This window comes from Xiphophorus couchianus, chromosome 7 (assembly GCF_001444195.1).
Source record: "Xiphophorus couchianus chromosome 7, X_couchianus-1.0, whole genome shotgun sequence".
NCBI lineage: Eukaryota > Metazoa > Chordata > Actinopteri > Cyprinodontiformes > Poeciliidae > Xiphophorus > Xiphophorus couchianus.
In genome coordinates, this window is record NC_040234.1 from 20,302,473 (window position 1) to 20,325,720 (window position 23,248).

At 36.5% G+C, this 23,248-nt stretch overlaps 2 protein-coding genes across 2 annotated transcripts in view; one reads left to right on the plus strand and one right to left on the minus strand.

Annotated features, from left to right (window-relative positions):
• The first annotated feature begins 4,763 nt into the window (after window positions 1-4,763).
• On the plus strand, window positions 4,764-10,230 carry myl1 (myosin, light chain 1, alkali; skeletal, fast). Its single transcript, XM_028024144.1, has 6 exons — window positions 4,764-5,008; window positions 5,656-5,683; window positions 7,275-7,418; window positions 7,910-8,083; window positions 8,176-8,253; window positions 9,684-10,230. Exons 1-6 carry the CDS (start codon window positions 4,877-4,879, stop codon window positions 9,710-9,712), a joined length of 585 nt encoding a protein of 194 aa, XP_027879945.1. The 5' UTR covers window positions 4,764-4,876; the 3' UTR covers window positions 9,713-10,230.
• Window positions 10,231-11,186: 956 nt separating this feature from the next.
• Window positions 11,187-23,248, minus strand: part of map2 (microtubule-associated protein 2) — an 84,821-nt gene continuing 72,759 nt past the window's right edge. Inside the window, 3 exon segments of the mRNA XM_028021906.1 lie at window positions 11,187-13,010; window positions 13,241-13,353; window positions 18,784-18,865. Of these exon segments, the coding sequence (XP_027877707.1) occupies window positions 12,789-13,010; window positions 13,241-13,353; window positions 18,784-18,865 (417 nt within the window). The 3' untranslated portion in view covers window positions 11,187-12,788.

Sequence of the window (23,248 nt, forward strand, 5' to 3'; positions counted from 1 at the left end):
CTTGATTGATTTTTGCCATTGGTTATTGGTTTCATATTTAGTCAATAGAGCATTGGTTGGCAAGGAATCTAAAGTGTATATGTTGATCTCTAATTGAATACTCAGAGTGGTTAAAGATTCAACTAGATGCCCTCATGATTTAGTCTAAAACTTTTAACTGAACAAGAATGAATGGCCTAATGAATAAAGTTGTCTCTCATATTGGTATAATTAATCTGCGGGATTTATTTAGTAATATCTGAAACCACACTTGAGGTGTTGCTTCACTGAGACTGTTTGAAAATATTTCTTTAAAGTCAGCAATTATCTGAGCTTGTCTTATCAGAACCAACATTAAAACTATGTCTTAAAGGTAGTTTTGCAGGAGGATGGATGCCAGATAGTTTAATAAATATTGTGAGCACAAACTGCAATGTGAAGTAAACATACTTCACATTGCATTGTACAATGTGGACTCACTGGTGGATCATAGTTCCTCTAAAGATAAATAAAATCCTGTTCAGATTTGATGTTAAAAATTAAGTTGGCCTACTGACAGATCAGATTTCCTAATAAGGATCATCAGCTGTGTAGAAACTCTTCTAACAGCTCCACTGAGTGTCTCCATCATTGCCCTAACTAGGATATTTATTTATAGCTAAGTATTGTTTCACAGACTTAGCTGCCACTGTCCATAACAGACCTCACCTCTTTTGTGTAGCTTCATATATTTGTGAATATAGCGCAAGTGTATTGAGCTCTACTTGGTGCTCAAAACCAACCAAACCAAATACTTGCAGGTTTGGTTTGGCTATAAAAAACTATTGTTAAAATGTGTAATTTAGATTAAAATTACCAAGTTTGGGCATCACCTTATTATCAGGAAATAATAGTTTTCAGTCTCAAACAGCATGGCATTATATAATGCAGTGCATTCTGGGATTCAGAGTTTTCTACCAGACTCTTCATTCTTTGTATGTAGTTTAGTTCATCATGGATCAGGTCCCAATATACTCTTGCAAGGGGTTCAAACCAATGTCATTTGCAGAGTGTTGAGTCTTCCTTGTCAGCCAATTTACATTTTTCAACTCCCAGGTATCACTAATATCTATGACATCATCTGTTGGTCTAAATTTTCCACTTGAATGTTCAATACAATCTCAACAACCCTGTTCAAACCCTGCCTCCAAGCTCTTCCTTCCTTCATAATTATTTACTCCTCTCTTACCTCTCGAATTGTTCCTGCTATTTTCAAACATGTTATCATCCCTATACTAAAAAAAAAAAAAACTGGCTAAGATGCCAACAATTACAACAATCTTTATCCCATCTCTAATTTACCTTTTATCTCAAAAGTACTCAAAAAAAACCTATATCTCTCAAGTTCACTCCCAATTAACTCACAATAACCTTTATGAACAATTCCTGTCTGGTTTCCGACCATGAACAGAACTGAAACTAACCTCATAAAAATCAACAACAATCTGCTGATAGCTACAGATTTTGGTCTATGGTCTCTCAGTTTGTTCAAATATAGTTTTTTCAAAGTTTAGAGAAAAGAAGAAGCACTGACCCTGCACTTTGAAAGCCTCTCAATGGGATTTGATGAACAAAGGCCTAAACAAAGCAACTTAGAAAATAAGGGTATTTATATAGACATACAGAAAATAAGGGTATTTTCTATATGGGTCACTAATAGTTTTCAAAGTAATAGTAACAAACAAATGGCAAATTAAGTTAAAATGTCCCAAAAGATTTCAGTTTGATGATGTTAACCAGAAAAGAGGAGGATTGCTATTTTCTTATCTATTCTTCATTAAAATAAAAATATTAACATTTAAATCAGGACATATGTCATAGTTATAGAAAGCATGCATTGTTTGGGTTTTGATTAAAAAAAACAAAAAAACAACAACACACAAATATGGACTTTTGTGTCCAAAATTCAAATGGGACATATAAACCTAAGTATTGTCAAGAAAAGTATTAACAAAGTAATTGCAGAATCCAAGAAACAGCCAATCTTCAAATAAACACAAGTAGAAAATGTTACTTGAAAGAAAATCTACAAATAGAAACCATTATAAACTTTAGTGATTTTTTTTTTAATGTAGACTCTGAACAGGAGAAGATCCTGATGATAACCCCGCCCATTTGTCCAAATCTGTCAAACATGACGCTGCATTTCTTCAGGTGAACCACATCAAGCATGACAAGCCTGAAATAGATCAGATGAGTGGGCAGACATGTTAAACACAGATTTTTACTTCATTCATAAGAGTAAAAACATTAAAACAAACAAAAAAAAACATGATGGCAGTTACCGATAAAGGACAGCAAACATGATATTATTAGAAGAAAACAAAAGGCAGAAAAGGGAAACCTATCTGTTCTACTGTCTGTTGGTTGGTGTGGTTTAAAAAACTTTTTCAAAGCTGCTGCAGTTGCAGAAACAAAATGTAAGTTTCATTATTCATGTATGTGTCTTGGGTGTATTTTATGAAGTTTATAGAGGTGCAGGATTTAATATAATGCCTTTGGGTGTGCAACTTGCGAAGCCGGGGAAAGCAATCCATATGATGAAGGAGCTTTATGTTTTTCCCCAAACGTTATATCTTTGAGAAAACACATTTTAAAAAAGAAAAAAAAAGATAGAGTTTTATCCATTGTCCAAAATCACCACATAACTTCTACCTTACAAAGCCACCTGAAATCCAATACTGTCATATAATGAAAACCAATGAAAATCATTAAGCATTGTTACACTTTGAACTGTAGTTTCATTCCTCTTTTTCATGTCATTTGCCATTTCAAACCCTAAAAAGTATTTTAGGCCTTTTGCAAACAGAAGCCTGTTGTTTTACTTAAATATCTGAGTTCATGTCTCCAGTATGGGAATTTTAAAGAAGCTTTCCAATGATAATGGATAAGTATAGCTGTATATTTAGATACAGGAGGATTGCCTTTATTCACTAATGTGATGTTTTATGTGCTAGTCTGTAACAGGATACTTAAATGCATCTATAAACCTTCTTGAATTACAGAAGTTAAATAATGTGTAAATAAAGGTTAGTGACGTTAATTTTATTATTTGTTGTTGGAGTCACGTTATTGAACTGGAAACAATCACAAAAGGGATTTTAGTTACTTTTATGTTTTCTGGGTATTTTTCAAACTTTCAAACAACATAGTGATGTTTGTCAACACAAACATTTTTGTTCTCTTTCTCCATTCCATAAGCTGACCTGGTACCACATCTTAATAAAGCTCAGCTCCATCAACATCCTGTTGAATCCATTAAGCTTCTATAGTGGAGCTGAGATTGGACTGCAGCACAGGTGCAAGCTCTGGGGCTGGGTTTCTATAGGGGGAGGGAGGAAAGGGAACTTAGACACAGAAGACGCAGTAGAGAGCCAGGGGTGAGCCAGGATGACAGCTGAGGGACTGGGCTTTCTCCCGCTTACCCTCATGAAGATGGGGTCAGCAAAAGCAAGTGGGTGGGTGTGTGCTGGCCAAGGGGTGGTAGAGTAAGAGGATTTCATGAACTTCCTTCGTCACCGGCCTCCCCCCGTCTTGATGGTGGGGGCAGGGCTCCACTACTGGGGCTAAGAGACAGATATAGATGAGAATTAAGGAGACAGAATTTGCACTCTTGGCCTTGTCTCTCTTACTGGCACCAGCAGCTGAAAGCTGCTCCACATCTCAGTCTCTGTGCTTCTACGTCACATACACCCTAAGGCTGCTGGTGACGCTCACAGAGGTCCTGCTCTGCCAAGTGGTCACAGTCAGTGCGCACAAATAAACAGCTGATCATTATCAGAGCCAAAAGATTCAGTCGATAGCAAAAGTATCCACACCCCATTAACTTTTTCACAATTTGTCATGGAACAACCAAAAAACTAATGCATTTTAGGTGATAGCAAAAAGGCACATCACCATGATATGGAATGAAAATTACATAAGGATTTCAAAAGTTGCTGTGCCTTCAATTAACTCAATTGCTTCATTCAACCTATGAGAAGTTGCCAAAGTCTTGACATCATCATCTGGGGCTTTTCCTCATTTATTTTTAAAGAGAAGACATTCATAAATAAATCTCTGACACATTCTTTCATTGTTGTGGCACTTAGGGAAAAATAAATATTCTTTAAAATTATCAGAATAAATATTCTTTATTCTTTCAATAAATATGTTTATTGGAGATGACGTAAAACAACAGAAATTAGCTTTAATATAACTGAAGAGAGTGAGAAAAAACATGTTTAACTGTCTTTTTATTCCGTGTTGAATCTGATTGAAACACGGAATAAAACACGATTGAAGCATCTCAGCTGCCTTTGACATAAGGGGGCATTTTGGTATCACTTATGTGCTAATTATCATTAATATAATGATAACTAATTATTCAGATCTGTGTTGGAATAGTGTTAATCGTGTAATGTCCTTAACAGGAGGGGATGTCCCAAACCAACTCTTGCTCAAGGCCCCATACAACCTTGGGCCAGCCCTGACTGAGCGCGCGATGAAACAACACCTGCTTAAAATTGTCTTTAACGAACACTTTATGCATGCAGGTAACCTTTTCAACCGTGTGCAGTGTGTTTGTGATGAGAGGAGAGAGGAATGGATAAACCTTCTCTGGCCTGCAGTCTTATATTCCATGTTAAGAGAGAAGTCCATCACTCTCTCACACACCCTCCCCTTCGCCATCCAATCCTCAGACGAGGACAGAATCGGCGGGGGTCACACGGAAAATAGCCCGATATATATACGCCCAAACAGGGATTTCTTCCTCTGAGTCTCCTCCATTCTGTGCTGCACTCCTTGTGTGCCACCCGGACCGGAAATTGTGAGTGCTTCAGGGGAAAAGGTAGTTGCTTTTTAACTATAAGCAGAAATGGCTCCCAAGAAGGACCCTAAAGCTCCCGCCAAGAAGGCCGAACCTGCACCTGCACCTGCACCCGCACCGGCAGCCGAGCCAGCGCCCGCGCCCGCAGCGGCCCCCGCTATTGACCTGTCTTCCGTCAAGGTACCATGACAATGAACGCATGACCTGATATGCAGCGGGAAAGATTAGAGTGGGAAGCACATGGTTTGGGATGAGCAGCAACTTCAGTTTTCAACTAAGGATTGCATTACATATTTGTCTGCAGTGGTTAATAAAACGTTTTTATTTGTAACATAGGCGACATTGTCCTTGATACTTTTGAATATTAAGCATTCTGAGTAATTTCATGGTTAGGCTTATTTTAGTCAAACGATTGATGCATTCCCAATAATTTAAGCAAGTTTATGAAAAGATCTTGAGAACAATTTGAGGTTTAGGTTTAAAGGAACATTCTCACAGCTATGAATGGGGATGCAAGGAATAAGCAGAACCATGGATAGTTTTAGACCACACCCAGCTGTTTCCGGATTGGACTCAGGGTGATGAGTAATGCCTGATGGCAATCCACAGCGTCTCCAAATGTGGACATCCTAATGTGGCTAAAGATGGACTCCCGCAGATCAAGTGCAATCACATGGCAAAAAATAAATAAAACATATTATGGCAGCTGGGGAAAAAATATTGTTTTATGGGAATTAATTTGTGCATGGATGATTTCATTAAAAAAAGCTTTCATGTCATGTATGTGCTTTTGAAACTTACACTATTGCTTTTTATTTGGCTTGTAGATTGAATTCAGCGCAGACCAGGTTGATGGTAAGTAAACGTCTGCCCAATTTTGCAGCCACAAGGCAGAATATCACATTGTAAACAGTTCATGTTATCAAAAACTCTGATCTGTCTCAGATTTCACTTCACCTACTAGTAAGTCAATCTGTCACTATCTTAAATCTTCAACGCTTGACAGATTAGTTAACGGAAAAACGTTTGAATGAGAATAAGCCAAAGCAAACCTGTAGAAGAACTGGCAACAGGTGTTACAATATTTGTGACAGGTGGTCACCCCAATCATTTCTGTGTTTTGCCATTCCACAGAAATATCACATGCCAAGTGAAAAAGAGAATGCTTACTATATGGAGTTAATCTCTCAAAAACATATTTTAGCTATTCATCCAATTTGTGCAGCAAACACATGATGTAATTTTGAAACTAAATTCAAGTCTTTTGAGTAAACACATTGTGTTATAATGTATACTGTGGGAATCAACAGGTTTTGTAAGAAGAAATGTAAATAAGTCTCTTTAAAATAAAATGAATAACTTCTGGTGCTAAACCTCTGGGTAACAATTGAATTTTAACCTACAGCTGTAGAACAGCAAACAAAAATAATAAATTAGTGCCAAATTGAAAAGATTACTAGTTCATAAAATACAAATAAAGCACAGAACTCATTAATGACCAGTGCTAAATCAACTTAAGATGTTTCTGTGTCTTGATATCTGCTTCTTTTATTATACTATCTCCAGATCTTTTTAAATGAAACTGCTCAGAAAGAGTACCAGCCACAGGAAGGATAAAGAAATGCTATGACTTTGACAAAAAGAAGCACCTGCAGGCTGCTAGTCAGCAATGGTCACCACAGGACTACTCTACGAGGCTGGCTGCCTGCTTGTTATACTAAAGTCAGCACTCCCTTCTTTTACTCTGCTCTCACCCACAGAGGGTCTTGCCTTTAAAAGGAGGGGCTCATGTTCTCAGCTATGTTTATCAATTCCAAGGTGGTCTTTTAAAAGAGCCCCTCTGTGACAGAAGGAGACAGCTGAGACAGAAATAGTGTGAGGGGTGATGGAGCTCGGCAGCAGTCGGTCCATTCAGCCAGCAGCACTGCAGCCTCCTTGGACGTCTTGCACTTGTGCTTTTCCCTTGTCAGTTAGCAGTGTAACTACTTCCACCTGCTGGTAGTTTTGCAACAGTTGCACTTTTTGAGAAATAAACCACTGATAAAAACACATCACATTTAAACTGATTTTAAAGCATTAAAAGCTTCAGAAATTTAATAACTAGACAGATAATTACATTCTAAAAACAACTAAAATTACTTGACAATATGATTGAAGAAAAACGTCCAAAATACACAACACTTTCACATTAATAAAAACATGGTTGCAGAAACCATATAAAATGATGCCACTCTTACAAATGTCTCCTGTATTTACTGCCGCTGAGTAGTTTAAAACTTTTAGGAGATAGAAATTTTAAGGCATGCAAGATAAAAACTCCACATAGTAAAATTTGGGTATTAAAAACTCCAAAAGCTCCTCCACACATACGCAAAATAGCTCATGATTTAAACAAATACACTGGACCATTTAGATGATGATATTCTGTTCTCACTGCATTGAACAGACTACAGAGAGGCCTTCGGCTTGTTTGACAGGGTGGGTGACAACAAGGTGGCGTACAACCAGATCGCTGACATCATGCGCGCTCTGGGACAGAACCCCACCAACAAGGAAGTCAACAAACTGCTGGGAAATCCCACACCTGATGGTAAGAGAACCATTCACTAACTCAAGTTTTGTGTTTTCATTTTATATTATTAGTATTATATGAAATCTCCTCTCTTTTAAGCTTTGCACCATGTTATAATGTTATTCCCTCATCAAAAACATACCTGGAATGTTGCCTTAATTTTTTCATGCATTTTTTCCAGAGTCAAGTTTATTTGACAGCAGATGTTAATGGAAAACTATAAAGTCTATTTCTATTGAATTACTGCAAAGAGCAGCATCTTTGTGACACCAGGTTTCCAAAAATACTTACTTTAACACTTTAGTACATCTTTTCATGGCTACTAATTGCTGTGCAGGTCAGTTGGTTGAGAAAACACAGTGATTATATACTAATGTGTTTTGCAAAAAATAAAAGCAGGTTTGTGAGTTTGTGTGCAGGAGGAAAGCACATGATATCTAGCTGAATATTCAGCTGCTTGAGGTATACTAGTGAAATATCTATTGTATTTTTTATTTCTTCTTCCACAGACATGGCCAACAAGAGAGTAGAGTTTGAAGGTTTCTTGCCCATGCTTCAGACAATCATCAACAGCCCAAACAAGGCAGGATTTGAGGACTATGTTGAGGGTCTGCGTGTCTTTGACAAGGAGGGAAACGGCACAGTCATGGGCGCTGAGCTCCGTATTGTCCTGTCAACACTTGGTAAGTTTGAACTGGGCTCTGGGGATTTACATGGCAGTCCCCACGCTACTTTATGTGTTTTCAACACTGAATGTGTTCTGTGACCCCTGCAGGAGAGAAGATGAATGAGACTGAAATTGATGCCCTTATGGCAGGACAGGAGGATGAGAATGGCTGCATCAACTATGAGGGTGAGCCAAAAATTACCCTAACACTATTTCTGCTACTATTACTTCTACTACAGAACTGAGCTACACAATGGAACTATTTTAAACCAGATAGTTAATCCTATGAATGTTGCGTTATTTCTTAATTGGCACTGCATTAAGTACAAATGCGAAATAGTCAGTCAAAGAGGTGCCAAGACCAAAGCAGCTTTCTGCTGACTAAAAACAAGACCAGCAACTCCTCTCTTAAAAACATAATAGTGTTTTTTTTGTAAATGTTAGTTTATGAACCTTTAAGCTGTCATAACAATAGCATTATACTGTTGTTTACAATGAGGTGAATCATTACTTTTAAGATGAGATGTGATGTGTAGGACTGCCAACTCTCCTGTTTTAGCCAGGACTAGCCAAAAAAGAGACCCATTTGGATTGTTCTGCCTTCTTTGTCCATTTGTTGCCATCTGGTGGCAACAAATGGACAAATGGATCACATCTGAAATCACAGATGTTTAGTTTTATCAGTTGAGGCCTCTCCCTGTCACTTGGAAGATGAAAGGTTACTGTCTGGTCTATGCAAGCACACACTAAAACATCAACTTACTTAAATGAAATAATAGTGCAGCTAAACCAAACAGTTTGCAAACATCATATGGGTTAAAGCTTTCAGCAATGACTCAGTTGAACATATTTTTGTAGCTTATTTTAGGAGTTTTTAATTTGCCTTAAAAATGAGATTGACTTAAAGCATAAACAGAATAAAAGAAGATTGTTCGAATTCGCTTACCGCAGCAAAATATCTCGTGTGTACTATTACATTTATGTTTTTCATTATCAGCATGTTCTATTTACAGTCTGTGTTTTATATAGGGAAACACTGGTGACACACCACCTCCCACTTCACCACATAGATAATGTTTGGCTTCTCTGCAAAAGAAATTACCTAAAGCAACAGGGTTTTAAGTTTTATGGTCCATAAAATATTGTTTGTATGAGTCATGATGACATCTTTGGATTGAAGGTGTTTTAAGGTGATGGAAGTCTGCTTTTTCCTGACCTAGCCATTACCATCAGCCTCTGGAAGTAATTAATCTACATTTATATTAAATGGAGATGCCAAAGGAGTTATTTACTGCAGGTAAAATATTAATTTCTTATAACCCATTAGCAAAACCTCACTTCCAAAATCCTGAACTATCCCTTTAAATGTACTTTCAGTCTCCCTCTACTGCTCATAAAATAGAACGCATTCTTATGACATGACTCCCTTAATGTTTGAGACAGCAGGTCATTGAACATTCTTGAAGTCTGATACGGTGTTACTGTGTCTGCGGTGCTTGCTACACCATCATGTGGTATTACTAGTTCATTAACTTATGTCATGTTGTCAGTTTTTGTCTCCTCATTAATTTTTCTACTCTGTTCTTTCTGTATATTACCCTGGTCTTCATCTGCAGCCTTTGTCAAGCACATCATGTCTGTGTAAGGACCCTGCCACTGCGGTGGTGAACATCGACTAGTGCAGACGACCCCATGGTGTCGCGACATCCACTCGCTGTTTCCTGAATCATCTTGTGGAAGCAGGGAGAACAAAGGACTAAGAGATGTCATTTCCTGAACCCTGTTTTGTTAAATCCTACTTTTTTTCTCTTTCGTCCAAATGGTGCTTTATTATTATTTTTCATCTCTCTCTTCCTCCTCCTGCTACTTGGAAAGCAGTAACGATTGCAGACGAAGTGATTCTTCCTTCATCTTCATTCAGGTCCCGTGGTCTCATTGGGGTTTTTGTTATTACAGAGGAACAGTGATGGAGGGGGAGGTGGAATACAAATGACCATTTCCTCCCACTCATTGTTTGGCTGGCTGTCTATCTGCCATGTAGGTGTCTGGTTTGGCCCAGGACTGGCCATCAAAATAAATCCACCCTTCACTCAATCCATCCCTGAGTCTTAAGCTATTGTATCCTCTGCCATTTCACAATAAACTTTTCACACTCCCATTTTATTCCAGAATATTTGCCTCTATTTTTATGCAATTTCTAATAATATTCTGCTAGTGAGCTACTCACCAAAGTTTAAGGTGCTGCATTTAAAAGTCCTGGAGAAATAGATGCACATATTGAACTGATTATCATCTAATTTTAAGTGTGTGTATAAGCAAAGTAATGTTTGTATGACACACATTTTTGGTATAGTAATTTTTTCAGCCTACAGATGCCCTTAAAGGTAACTCTGACCAAAAATGTCTTTTTATATGAATAATTTTTATAGTGCCATTACGTTTTCCGTCTTCTAAGTTTGAAGCAACATTTGGTAGTCAGAGTAAACCTTAGTTCTAGAAGTAAAGTTAAGAAGAACAGAAGAACAACATATGAAGGGGAATTGATGCTTCAAAATGGAATTTTTCTGTTTATAATGTATAAAAAACACTATGTTTGGCATAAAAACAATGCAGCTCACCCAGAACACTCACTGTGAAACATGATGATGGTAGCATCATGCTGTTGGGATGCTTTTCTTCCTCAGGATGAACAAGATAGCAGGTCAAATCTGATGAGAAGATGGATGGAGATAAATATAGTGCAAACATCACATCAAACTCTGAAAATAAGAGACTGGAGAAAGTTCAGCCTTCCAGAAAAAAATTAATAACTATAGAGCCAGAGCTGAAAATTAATGTTTTACATCAAAGCATATTAAGGGGTTAGAAAGCCTCAGCTAAAGTCCATACTAAAAACCAAATGATAACCTGTGGCAAGACAAAATGTGCAAAACTTTAAAAGGGTTTACTTTAGCAAAGCACTGTATAACACAAAAAAAACATTATCAAACAAGTCAATCAATCAATGCAGTGTATTGGGTTACTTATTGTAAATAAATAAACCTCTGCATAATCATTGTTGTGTACTTCTAACTATGTCAACATATTTTTGATCATTTGAAAAGAAAACAAGAAGCGTGTCACTTTTTGTTATTTTTATTGTCATTAATTATCATAATTGGTGTCATATCAACAGGAGAAAAACTGCATACATCTACTTGACCTTTTAAATACATTAAGAGTTGCTGCAGGGTGGAGCAAGAGGTGAGGGAGAGGCACACGGAGATGGGGGATGCAGAATAAACACAGAAGCAAACAAACAGTTGCAGTTGGGGGCAGTAATTGGGCAGGAAGCGGGTCATACCACAAACAGTATCTGGAGAAAAAAACAAACAAAAAAATCTAGATCACCCAAACATTTTGTCCAAACAGATATATCAGGATCTGACTGAGTTCTTTCTCCCAGTGGACATTTGACGAGTATTTCTCTTTTTTTTATTTAAGGCTTTTAAAAAGTTTTTAACCTTTAACAATTTCGTCTCCCTACACATCATGACAAACAACCCAAGTACAGCGGCGTCCCTCCATAAAACGGCATGGGATCTGCACCAAATGCATACACACACACACACACACACACACACACACATGCTTTCGCGCACACGCATACATACATTTTGGAGAAGTGGCATCTTCTACCGTAGCATCTATTCCTCAGTGGCTCAGACTGCAATCATTATCAACTTTAAACATCAATCTTTATTGGTTACTCCTCAAAGAATTTCCTTCTGGGACAGATATTTGTGGAATGAGCTCCAAGTGTTTAACCAGGCGTCTATATAGATCTGCTGAGCAGGTTTAAGTGAGTAAGGCTGTTTGACAAGACGGAGATGCATCCCTCAGCAACACCAAATCAGTCTTGGACATTGTCACCAAGCATTACACTGTAAAACATCTATTAACTACAAAACATGAACTTGTTTATCTTTATCCAATAAATGAGGAAATTATTTACTAAAATTAATTTTTTTTCTTCAATACAAAAGAGCCTCTTTTCATATTTGATTCATACATGCTTGTCATAACATGATGTGGTTCTTGCATATATGCCATTGTAAAGTAATATCTTATAGCCATATTTTTGCTTCCTTTTAAATGTGAGACATGTGAATGGGAAAGAGGTTGTATCATATAGAGGTCTCTATATTATTATTTTTAATTTTATTATTACAGATCATGTATTAAGTCAATAATGACTCACAGTAAAGATGCTCATTGTTAGGGGATCTGGCAATCATGCATGTTTGCTGAGCAAGAACAAAAAGGGTGGCATGGTGTACAGGCCATGTCTTTAGTTGCTTAGAGTAGAAAAAAAGGCTGTCGCTTCTTCGATACGCTGATCCAAGACCAGTAAAGCCAGTGTTGACAGATATACCACTTAATCTAGAGCAAACGCCCAGTCTAACTATGCAAAACATTGTTCAAAACATAAAGGAATACCCACAAAACAAATCAGAAAAAACACATGTTTAAGGTTAAAAATAGAAGACCAAAACACAGTAGCTTCTAAGTCTAGTCTCTGCTTAGAGTTAGTGATGGATGTTGCGATAAAGATGTTAAGGAGACCTCTGTGTGCTGAGCATCAATGGTAACCACTTTGTTTCATGATGGCGAGAGAGAGCAAAGAGTTCTTAAAGGTGAGAGTGTCTTGGATGCACAGCAGCAGTCTAGAGATCCAGTGTTCACAAGCCCTGCTTGGCTAAGGCATCACTTACATCCTTGGCCAAGGTTGCTAACTATGGAGAATCCATTATGTTGAGACTGCCAGAGGACAACAGGTGGCTTTCCTTCTGATGGTGGGGAGAGACTGAGCCTGACAGACCAGGTGACTGGACCATGATCTCAGCTCCATGGTCAACACGGGCCTTTGCATGCTCACGAAATGTCAGCCTGTGGCTCTCAATCTGTTAAATGGAGAAAATATGTTTAAGACCATTAGAATAAATTTAAGTAACTGCAGGCAGGCAGACAGTCTGTCTGTCTTCTCAAATATTAAAATAAAAAAAACAAAAAAACGACTTTGCTGTGTGATTAGTCAGTCAAAACAGAATACGTTTTTGTAGATATTTGACGTCTCAGACAAATTCTCTCCCCTTCATTGATGCGTAGTAGCATTTAGCATTTAAACACTCACCATAATGCGACCTCCACCAGGAATATGATGTGCATTCTCCAGTGAACCCACCTTGGCTTGAGCTTTGTCTTTGAAATCCAACTTCACACTCTCTATTCGCACATTACCGCCACCTGAGCATAAGAAGAAGAAGAAGAATTACAAAAAACATGGTGCCTTGCTGAAGTACAAGGGGTTAACCATTGTACTATTTTGTATATACTTCTGTGTATTTTATCAGGTTTTATGAGATGGTGCAGCATAAAATAGCATATAGCATTAAGTCTTTTCAGAATGTTTTTCAAATAAATACCTGAAAGTGTGTCTTGCATTTGTTTTAAGCTGTTTTTACTTTAGTAACCTTAAATACAATCCCTGACACCTACTGCCTTCATGATCTGATTTGGAAAAAGGAAACCATTGTTTTAAAGAAGCAAAAGGGGATCTTGCATAGACTTTGCCACAAGCCACTTAGATGTGGAAAAGACATTTAAGAAGGGGCTCTGTTTAGATCACAGGTGTCAAACTCCAGTCCTAGAGGGCCACTGCCCTGCAATTTTTAGATGTGCCTCTGCTGCACCACACCTGAATAGAATAATTAGGTCAGTAGCAAGGCTCTGGAGAACTTGTCTACACAAGGCAGAGGTAATTAAGCCATTTCATTCCAGTGTTTTGTACCTGTCGCACATCTAAAAACTGCAGGACAGTGGCCCTTGAGGACTGGAGTTTGACACCCCTGGTTTAGATGGAACCAAAATTGAGTTTTTAGGCCGACATGCAAAACACTATATGTAGCTGAAAAACCACTGCTGCCACATGGTGACTTATGGTGATGGCAGCTTATACTGTGGAGATAAATGTGCACAAAGGAACTGACTGTTGATGTTTTATGTAACTCTGTGTCCTTTTGTTTTTGTAGATATGATGTCTGATGATTCATTTTCCTTTAGGATATTGATAAAGCTGAAGTGAACTGAACTGGTAGGTTTATCTTGAGTAGGGACATAAACACTGATCAGAATAGATGGTAAGATGGATGAACCTTTCTAGGTAAGGTAAATTTATTTATATAGCATATTTTCAGCAACAAGGTAGTTCAAAGTGCATTACATGAATTAGAAGGAAATACAAACAAAACAACAAAACAAAAGAAAGACAAAAAGGTAAACGTATTGGTCCCCCATGTTTAATAAGAATAAGTAGTTCGTAATTTATAAAGTAGTAGGGGTTTCTCTCATTTACAAAAATGGTGAGAAATGTATGTTTAGTAATTACAGACCGATATCTTTGTTGCCACAGTTCTCAAAAATTTTGGAGAAACTATTTGTAAATAGATTAGATACATTTATAGATAAAAATAATATATTAAGTAGTAGTCAATACGGATTTAGAGCCAAAAATTCGACATCAATGGCCCTTATGGAACTGACAGAACATATAACAAATGCTATTGATCAAAAACAATATAGTGCCAGCATTTATGTCGATCTAAAGAAAGCATTCGACACGATTGACCATAGCATTTTACTCAAAAAACTTATTAAATATGGGATTAGAGGGCCGGCATTACAGTGGATTTCGAGCTACCTGGAGAATAGAAAACAGTTTGTACAAGTACATGATACTAGATCCGAATTTTGTGAAATTACATGTGGAGTTCCACAGGGCTCAGTACTTGGACCAAAGTTGTTCATCTTATATGTAAATGATTTGGTAAATGTATCAGGGTTTTTCAAATGTATTCTATTTGCGGATGATACCACTTTTTTTTGTCAGGGCAATGATATAAAAGGGATGTTAAAAGAAATGAAAATAGAATTTATGCAAATACATAAATGGTTCAAACTTAATAAATTATCTTTAAATTTGGACAAAACAAATTATATGTTATTTACAAGGAGACAAAGAACTGTAAACACTCCATTTAAAGTTGATGGTGTAGAGATTTGTAGAGTTAGTGAGGTGAAATTTTTGGGTGTGATCATTGACGAGAAATTATCATGGAAATCCCATTTGAATTATTTAAGAACAAAATTAGCAAAATCAATTGCAGTGCTTTATAAAGTACGGGATTTTCTGAATGATCATGCACTATTTATGTTGTATAATGCACTAATTGTTCCACACTTGGTTTATTGTGTTGAGGTATGGGGAAAGGCATGTTATACTAGTACAAAATCTGTTTTTGTTTTGCAAAAAAGGGCAATAAGAGTTATTGCTCGAAAGCATGGTAAATATCCAACAAATACATTATTTTGTAATTTGAGGTTTTTGAAATTCAATGATTTAGTTGATTATAATATTTTGTTGGTTATGTATAAGGCACACCTAAAAACATTACCCTTAAACATCCAAAAAAATTTTGAAAAGAGAGAGAGTGGTTATAACCTTAAGGGGACACAGATTTTTAAGAAACCTAAATTCAGAACTTGTTTGAAAGAACGATGTACTTCGATACAAGGAGTCAAACTGTGGAACGACCTGCAAAACGATGTTAAAAATGTTAAATCATTACACATGTTTAAAAGAATGTTAAAGATTGTTTTTTTGAAGAAGTATGAAATAGTATAAAGTCAAAGTATAGTATTGGTCAGTTGAGATTGATGATTGACCTTGTTTCTTTGTTCTTCCTTTGTTTTCTTTTTTTTGTCACATAAGACAAATCAAAAAAATTTTAGTTTTTTTTTTTGTTTGTTTTTTTGTTTTGTTTGTTTGTTTTTTGTTGTTTTGATCCATAGTTGAGAAAAAGGGGCAGATATTATAAGATTATTTTCTTCTTTCTGCTACCTTTCATTTCATTTTTAAATTATTTTATTTTTTTTCTTTGTATTAAATTTTTTTTTAATTTGTATTGAATGAAATGAATAAAGATTTAATAATATATGAAAAAAATAAATAAATAAAATAATATTCTTGTTCTGATAAAACTAAATGTTGGTTCTCTGACCGCCTATAATGTAGATACTTTCTAAGTTTGTTCTAGATCTGTAAACTAACAGGAGGTTCTCTAGGTCTTGCTCCGATATTAAATGTTTAATACTAAATGTTGATCTAAGGCAGGGGTGTCCAAAGTCGGTCCTTTAGGGCCGGCAACCTGCATGTTTCAGTTCTCTCCCTGGTTTAACGCACCTGGATCAAATGATGGCTTGTTAGAAGACCTTTAGAAGAACACTAACATGCTGAAAAGGTTGTTGGCTACCACCAGGGAGAGAACTAAAACGTGCAGGTTGCCGGCCCTCAAGGACCGACTTTGGACACCCCTGATCCAAGTTAATGAGTAGTACAAGTCAATCCTAGAAAAAGATCTGTTTGAGGTTGAAAACTACTCTAGTCTGGGGAGGAGATTCACTTTACAACAAAACTCTAAACACCCAGTCAGACCTACAGTGAAATGGTTTAGATAAAAGCATTATTATGCTTTTATCCAGACCTTGATCCAACTGAGAGTCTGGGAAAAAACTAGAAAACTGATGTTTACAGACAATTTGCATCCAATTTTAACAGTTTCAGGTATTTTAGATTATTTTTAGATGTATGGATGTTCTGCTAAAGTTCCCCAAAGTTCAAAATAAAGTCGGCAAGACGGCTTTAAGGTTTTCGGTACCTCGTGCCTGGAACAACTTATAATTTATATGCTTCAACCTTAAACCTTTGGTACATCAAAGAGCTTTAAGAATATGGCAGTGAGTGTTTTCTGTGAGCAAATTTTAATGTGTATTTGTTTTTATTGCTGTCTTGGCCAGGTCTCCCTCATAAAAGAGGTCTTTGATCTCAGTGGGACTAGCCTGCTTAAATAAAGGTTAAATAAAAATAACAATAAACTGACCCACCATTGGGAATGAGCCTTAGGGCTGACAGTGTGGTGGAACCTGCACATAAAACCCCAAATAATAAAGAGCAGCAAGAATAACTGTGACAAAAAGACGCCAGCAGAGGGAGCTAGAACGGCAACAAACAACTGCTAAAATATTATTTGGAGAGTCTTAATGTGACATCTTAAACACAGAACCAAAATAAAAGTCACATATGGCCAAAGATGGATGCAAGCTAATTATATGTGTGTGAAACGTAACCATTCACTACAAATATTAAGTGTTCAACATTCGAGACTATCCAGAGGCTTAGAACGTATCATACGTCCAAGCTAAAAAAAAAGCAGAGTAACCCTTAAGGTATTTATCATTTCTTGTAAAGGCCAGAACTGAGACTTTCAATGCTTCTGCATTGAGCCAGTCGAGGTGTGATCCAATGCAGCTCTCAACATCTTGTTTCACACTCATTTTCTAGGAAGACTTAAAGCAACTGCAGAAATGTTTGCCAGGGACCCGAAAAACACCTCCTACAGTCCACTGCCTGTGGACAGATCCATCAAGCTGTCAATCCAAATGCAGTTCATGCCTCAGTTCAGCTGCTGTTCCTCCTGCCTACCAGGACACTGAAGAGTTCAGCAACCCAAAGTGATTGACGGGCTATTTCAGAGATTTATATAAGCTACGAAACAACCATTATTTATGCAGAAATGGATTTGTTATTTAGTGTCTGAGAAGCAAATCAGTCAGAGCAATATTTTCAATTTTCTATATCTAAATATAACCGATTACATAAAACTACTGCAATTACACATCTTACCCACAGCAAACTGCTGGATATTTTTGCATGTTTTATGTCGGGAATTTTTCTGTTCTAACTGAGGTGACTCATTTATTGCTCAATTTGACCAAATGGCTTTAGACTCTTCTACTAATGAAGGAAGTATTAATAACAGATTCTATTTTTTTCTCTAGTAGATTGCCCATATTTTTACCCCAAATGTTCTGGCATGTCAAAGAGCCTGTGAAGCTTTCTAATAAGATGTCAACAGCCATTGTAAGAGAAACAAGCCCACAGCATGACAGATCTTCCACTACATACAATAAACCACATGATAATTTGTCTTTGCTTTGCACTAAACCCATCTCTTCAAAAGTCAACGTTTCAATAAAAAGTCTCCATCCCCTTTAGAACTTGGCTCCAAACTTTTACCTTTGTAACAGTTGGACAGAAAAGGCCTTTTTCCTGGCATGCCTTTCAAAATGGTTAGCATGTAGATGGTTGTTATGGAGACCTGATGAACCCAGATTACTGCTGTCTGATGCACCTCTTTAAAAGCTGTCTGCCATTCTGCTCACAGCATGTGGCAGTATGTTAAGTATCCAGCCTCACTGCCATTGGCTAACAGATATGGATTTATATGTCATGTTATTTTTAAAGGTGAATAATAACTGTAAAACATGTTTTAGTGGTAAATATCATGGATGTCAAAGAAAAAAATTTTCTGGATGCATTTTGTTTTCCAACTGAAAAAAAAGTTTTCATTTGCTGTAAAATGTTATGAATTTTACAGGAAAAGATAATACTGTTGCAATGGAAGATCAATTCAAAGCTTTAGACTTGTATTTACAAAGGGTTCCAACAGGTGAGGATGGGGTTGTATACCACTGAATAAGGCTTCCCAAAACACCCACAGCTGCTGTCATTCATATCTGATTCCCTTTGTATCACCAAATATGTATGGAGCTTTATACCTGGTCGATGATGAATGTTGTCGAGAGAACCACATTTGGAGGTCACATGGCTCAGGTCAATCTTCTTGTTCTGTATTTGTATCTGGAAAAGACAACGTTGAGACAGAAAGTCAACATTTTGAGAGTCTAAATCATGTTAAAAAATACCAAATTTCTCTGAGTTACAGCAGATAGTGTGCTGTAAGATATGCAATTCCACCATGCATCTTTTTAATAAAGAAAATAATTCAACCCCAACCACAGAGGCCTCAAATTTGGGGGTAATAACATTGGTTGCAAGAGACTCCGGGGATCAAAGTTAAACCAGCTTAAAATGAGGTGTTGAATTTTGTTGGTAATTCTCTAGCACATTTCTCCAAATTTATGTAATTATCAATCCTTGCAATTATGTCCAATAATATTTATTTCCTTGATAAGTCTCACATTCAGGGGTGGAAATTAAAATTTTTTTACCGGCCACTCAGACATTTCACCAGCCACTGTTTTTTTGGGTTTATTTATTTTTTTCTTTTGATTACAAACCCCACAAGTACAAGCAAATTATAGAAAATGTATGATTTATTCTTAACTCTATGAAAACCAATTTACTGACAATAAGTTTACTATAGAGATGTACATATACATAATAATTTAACATAAAGCATGGACAACTTATCAGGGTTGTAGTGCAATATTACTTCATTTTAAGTAATTACTAACGGCAAACTTTAACTACACAACCCTAACATTCTTGCAATCATATGTTGAACATTTCTAAACTTTGGCAATAACTCTCCCTGATAGTATTTATTAGAGATGTGCCTAGTCATTTTTAAAATATTTTTAAATTGTATCAATAGCTGTTCTCTAACTGTTTTGTTTTCCCTTAATTATTACGTTTTCTATTGAAATTAACAATTATTACTAAAATATCTCAGAAGTGTTCATTATTAATTCCACGGGTCATCATCATCATCATCATCATCATCATTCCTATGTTACTCCAGAGTTTTTCTGACTACCTGAAGCTTAGCGTTAGCTTCCCTCTCACACACACCTGCCTTTCTGTCTGCATGAAACTTTTTCTTTATGAACATTTCACTCCTTCTTACCGGGCAGCAGCAGCTAATCTGAACCTCAATCTGTCCCTGGTCATGTCTCTCTCATCACCTTCTTCCGACATAATAAAGCCCCTTTATGGCTAATTCCCTCTCCTTGTCCCCTACTGAATCTCCTCCAACGGTCAAAATTAGTGTGGTAATTAACATATCGGTTAGTTTGACACATTTTTCTGAATGGGCTTATGCGCTTTTTAGCTTTTGTCGTAGTTTTTCTGACCCGCCCCGTCTCGTATCCGCTCATTTTCTCGGAAATGGCGCCATTTATAAACTTAGAGGGGAGGGGCGGACCAAGGAGGACTGAGGGATTTCATTGGATAACCCCAATGTCCGTCAATAAAATCAACCAATGGGCTGTCGCCGTCGATAAAAATTTGATTTAATATAATTGTTTCGTTAAATTATGACAGCGTAGAGCCGCCAGACACGGACATTATGTACATCAGTCTGAACTCCAGCCGGTCAGTCCTGCCCTAAACATAAGTTCATACTGAATGCAGGTTATTTTTTCTGTTTTTTTTTCGCCCTGTTCAAATTGTCAACCCGCCACAGTGCGGGGTGCGTTGCTCCAATTTACACGCCACTTCATACTTTTACCCGCATTTGGCCAGTGGCCGGTGCTAATTTCCACCCCTGCTTACATTTAATGTTTTCTGTACCCAGATCTTTTTTTCTTAAACACCTTCTTATAGACAAAATAAAGAAATACTAGGTGAAAAAGTCTTTTGAAGAAGAATATAAAAAGGTTTTTGATTTACATCAATAAAAAGATTCCTGTAGAAAATCACCCTTATGTTCAGCTCTTTCCAAAGATTCTGTATCAGATTCAAATCAGGACTACTGTAGTACTATTTCTAAACTATGAGACAGCAAACAGAAAGGAGTAATAAAGCTCTAGGCATAGCAAAATGAGTAAGGAGAGAAACAACACATGCTAAAGTGAATCACTGCAACATGTAAGGTCACCGACATAGTTCATATTTTTCAATGATTATTCCGGGAAACAGAAGCCTTGTTATGAACATGTGAATAGAAGTCAGACAATGAACAATGAAGATAATGAGATACATACTACGCAGTACAGCTGTTCGAGCTTCTGCACCTACAAGGATAATGTTGGTTTGAAAAGTTGTGCATCGGTGAATAATAAAGAAGTTTCACTGGTATGAAAACAAATAACATGAACACAAAGTCAAAATAATGTATTGTGCTTTGTGTAAGTATTGAATTGGAGCATCAAGTCTTTCAGTCCTTTGACAAACCATTCAACTGTTCCTGTTGAGTTGTGATATGAAAGGCAACTCCAAATCTTTATGTATTTAAAAAAAGCATTCTTTGAGGATGATAAACAGCAGTTCTACATTTATGAAGTCTCACAGACTCTTGCATCACTTTCTTCAGACATTGGCAGATAATCTGCAAAAACTTTAAAAAGTATATGTTTGGTATAAAAGTACCAAAGAAGCAGTTGAACCATGTTCCCCTTCTTGCAAATAAAATATATTACTTTTGTTGTGCCATTTTTGATCTTCCTATGGAATATAGAAAATTCCACACATTACATTGTAGGAATTGTATCAGATTTCCCTTTGTTACTTTATTATTGTATTTATTTATTTTTGTTTTATTTTTAATAAAATCAGCTCCTTTTTGATTTTCTAAGTATTATTATTTCCAAATGATTAATAACATAAGTCAAAATCGTAGGCATGAAGAAAAAGCAAAAGAAAACATGTAAAAAAAATCTCCAACTGAGTCTGTTTAGAAAATATTCCAGACAACACTTAATTGAGCACAAAACGGTTCTATGAACAGCTATTAACTGCTTTGCCACAGGCGCCAGTAAATTTTTGTTATTGTAGTTTAAGCACAGCTGTTTGCCAAGATACATTGGTAATTCCATGCTGAATACCTGAATTCATTAAACAAAAATAGGTTTAATGTAAACAGACCAGGGCTATAAAGTCAGGGAAACTTTTAATTGTTTCACTGTTATGAGGCTTGTGTTATGGTGCATTGATAATATGCATCAGTCAAATCAGAAACCACAGATGGAGCAGACACCTGCTTCTTCAGATGGCTGCAGTTAGACTTAATCAACTGTTTCTTGAAATATGCTACATATTGCAGATAAAGGTCAGTGAAGAAGGTCTTAGATGATTGGAATAAAATCTAGTAGAAAACCTTTACATTTGTTGAGAGAAATTTTTAACTGTACATCAAAACAGGAAACCAAACAAAACTATTCTATTTTGTGGTGTTGAACGCTTTTGGAATGTCTTTCAAATGCTTAAATCTTTCATGTCTAATGGCGGTTGCATAAAATGGCAATCACTTTTTATGATAAAGATGTATAAAAAGTTTAGAAATAAATACATATTTTAATCCACTGGCATAACCCTAACAATGAAGGAATCTTTATTTTAAGTGAATTTATTCAGTAGAGAAAAATAAAATTAGATATTTGTTTGCAACAAATCTCAAGTAGCACTGTTATAATTTTTTTCATAACACTCATTTGCTAATTAGAATTGACAACATTTTAAAACCTTTTTTTTGACAATTTCTTCTTATTTTTGTTCTTTTTGTTCAACATTTCACAAGGTTGGAGCATACAGAGAGAAACATCTTTGACGTCCCTGCTCTACATAGGTTCTTTTGATAATCCTAGAGTCCTGGATCCAATGTCCAAAGTTAGCAACATTTATTTTACAGTTTTATCTTTAAAAACCATTTTCACCTGGTTCTAGAAAACACATTACTGAAATGGTAGTACTGTTCAGAAAAGTACAAGAATTTGAATGTTTAAACCTTTAAAATTTAAATGTCCAAAAAGCAAATCAAAATGGCAAAAAAAACAAGTTTCCATAGAAAAGCATGTTGGCAAATATATCCATAGCTCGGTGAATGAACGACATACAGAACAACAAGTTGAAAAGGGAAGCAGTAAGATTGCAAAAGCACAGCACAACACACCACAAAATGCACTGATAATGTAACACTGAGAATGGTTTGCAGGACAAGACTCACGTTTCCACCTCCTGCTGAGTGACCCCGCCTGTCCAAGGACCCACACCTAGACTGAACATGGCTATAGTCCAGTTTAACACTGGGGATGAGGACCTGCAGGGGCGGAGGCGAGCAATGAAGTGGGAAAATACTTCGACCCTTTAACAAATCTTGTAAACAATTTCTATCAACTAGTCATTTAATACTCCAGAGATTTTTCAACAATAGTCCTGGCTCTCACAGTTCCTCTGCAACCTTGGACGAGCATATAGAAACACATCTACAGCATATAGAAACACATCTACAAAAGACACTATTCTAACCTTGGAATGAGCTGATCAATAAATAAAGTGAACAAT

Bases quoted from the DNA above. Each gene is read 5' to 3' on its own strand.
- myl1 (XM_028024144.1), top strand. From the start codon at position 4,877: ATGGCTCCCAAGAAGGACCCTAAAGCTCCCGCCAAGAAGGCCGAACCT. The intron at 7,419-7,909 runs GTAAGAGAACCA...CTTCTTCCACAG, and splicing joins GGGAAATCCCACACCTGATG to ACATGGCCAACAAGAGAGTA. The intron at 8,254-9,683 runs GTGAGCCAAAAA...CTTCATCTGCAG, and splicing joins TGGCTGCATCAACTATGAGG to CCTTTGTCAAGCACATCATG.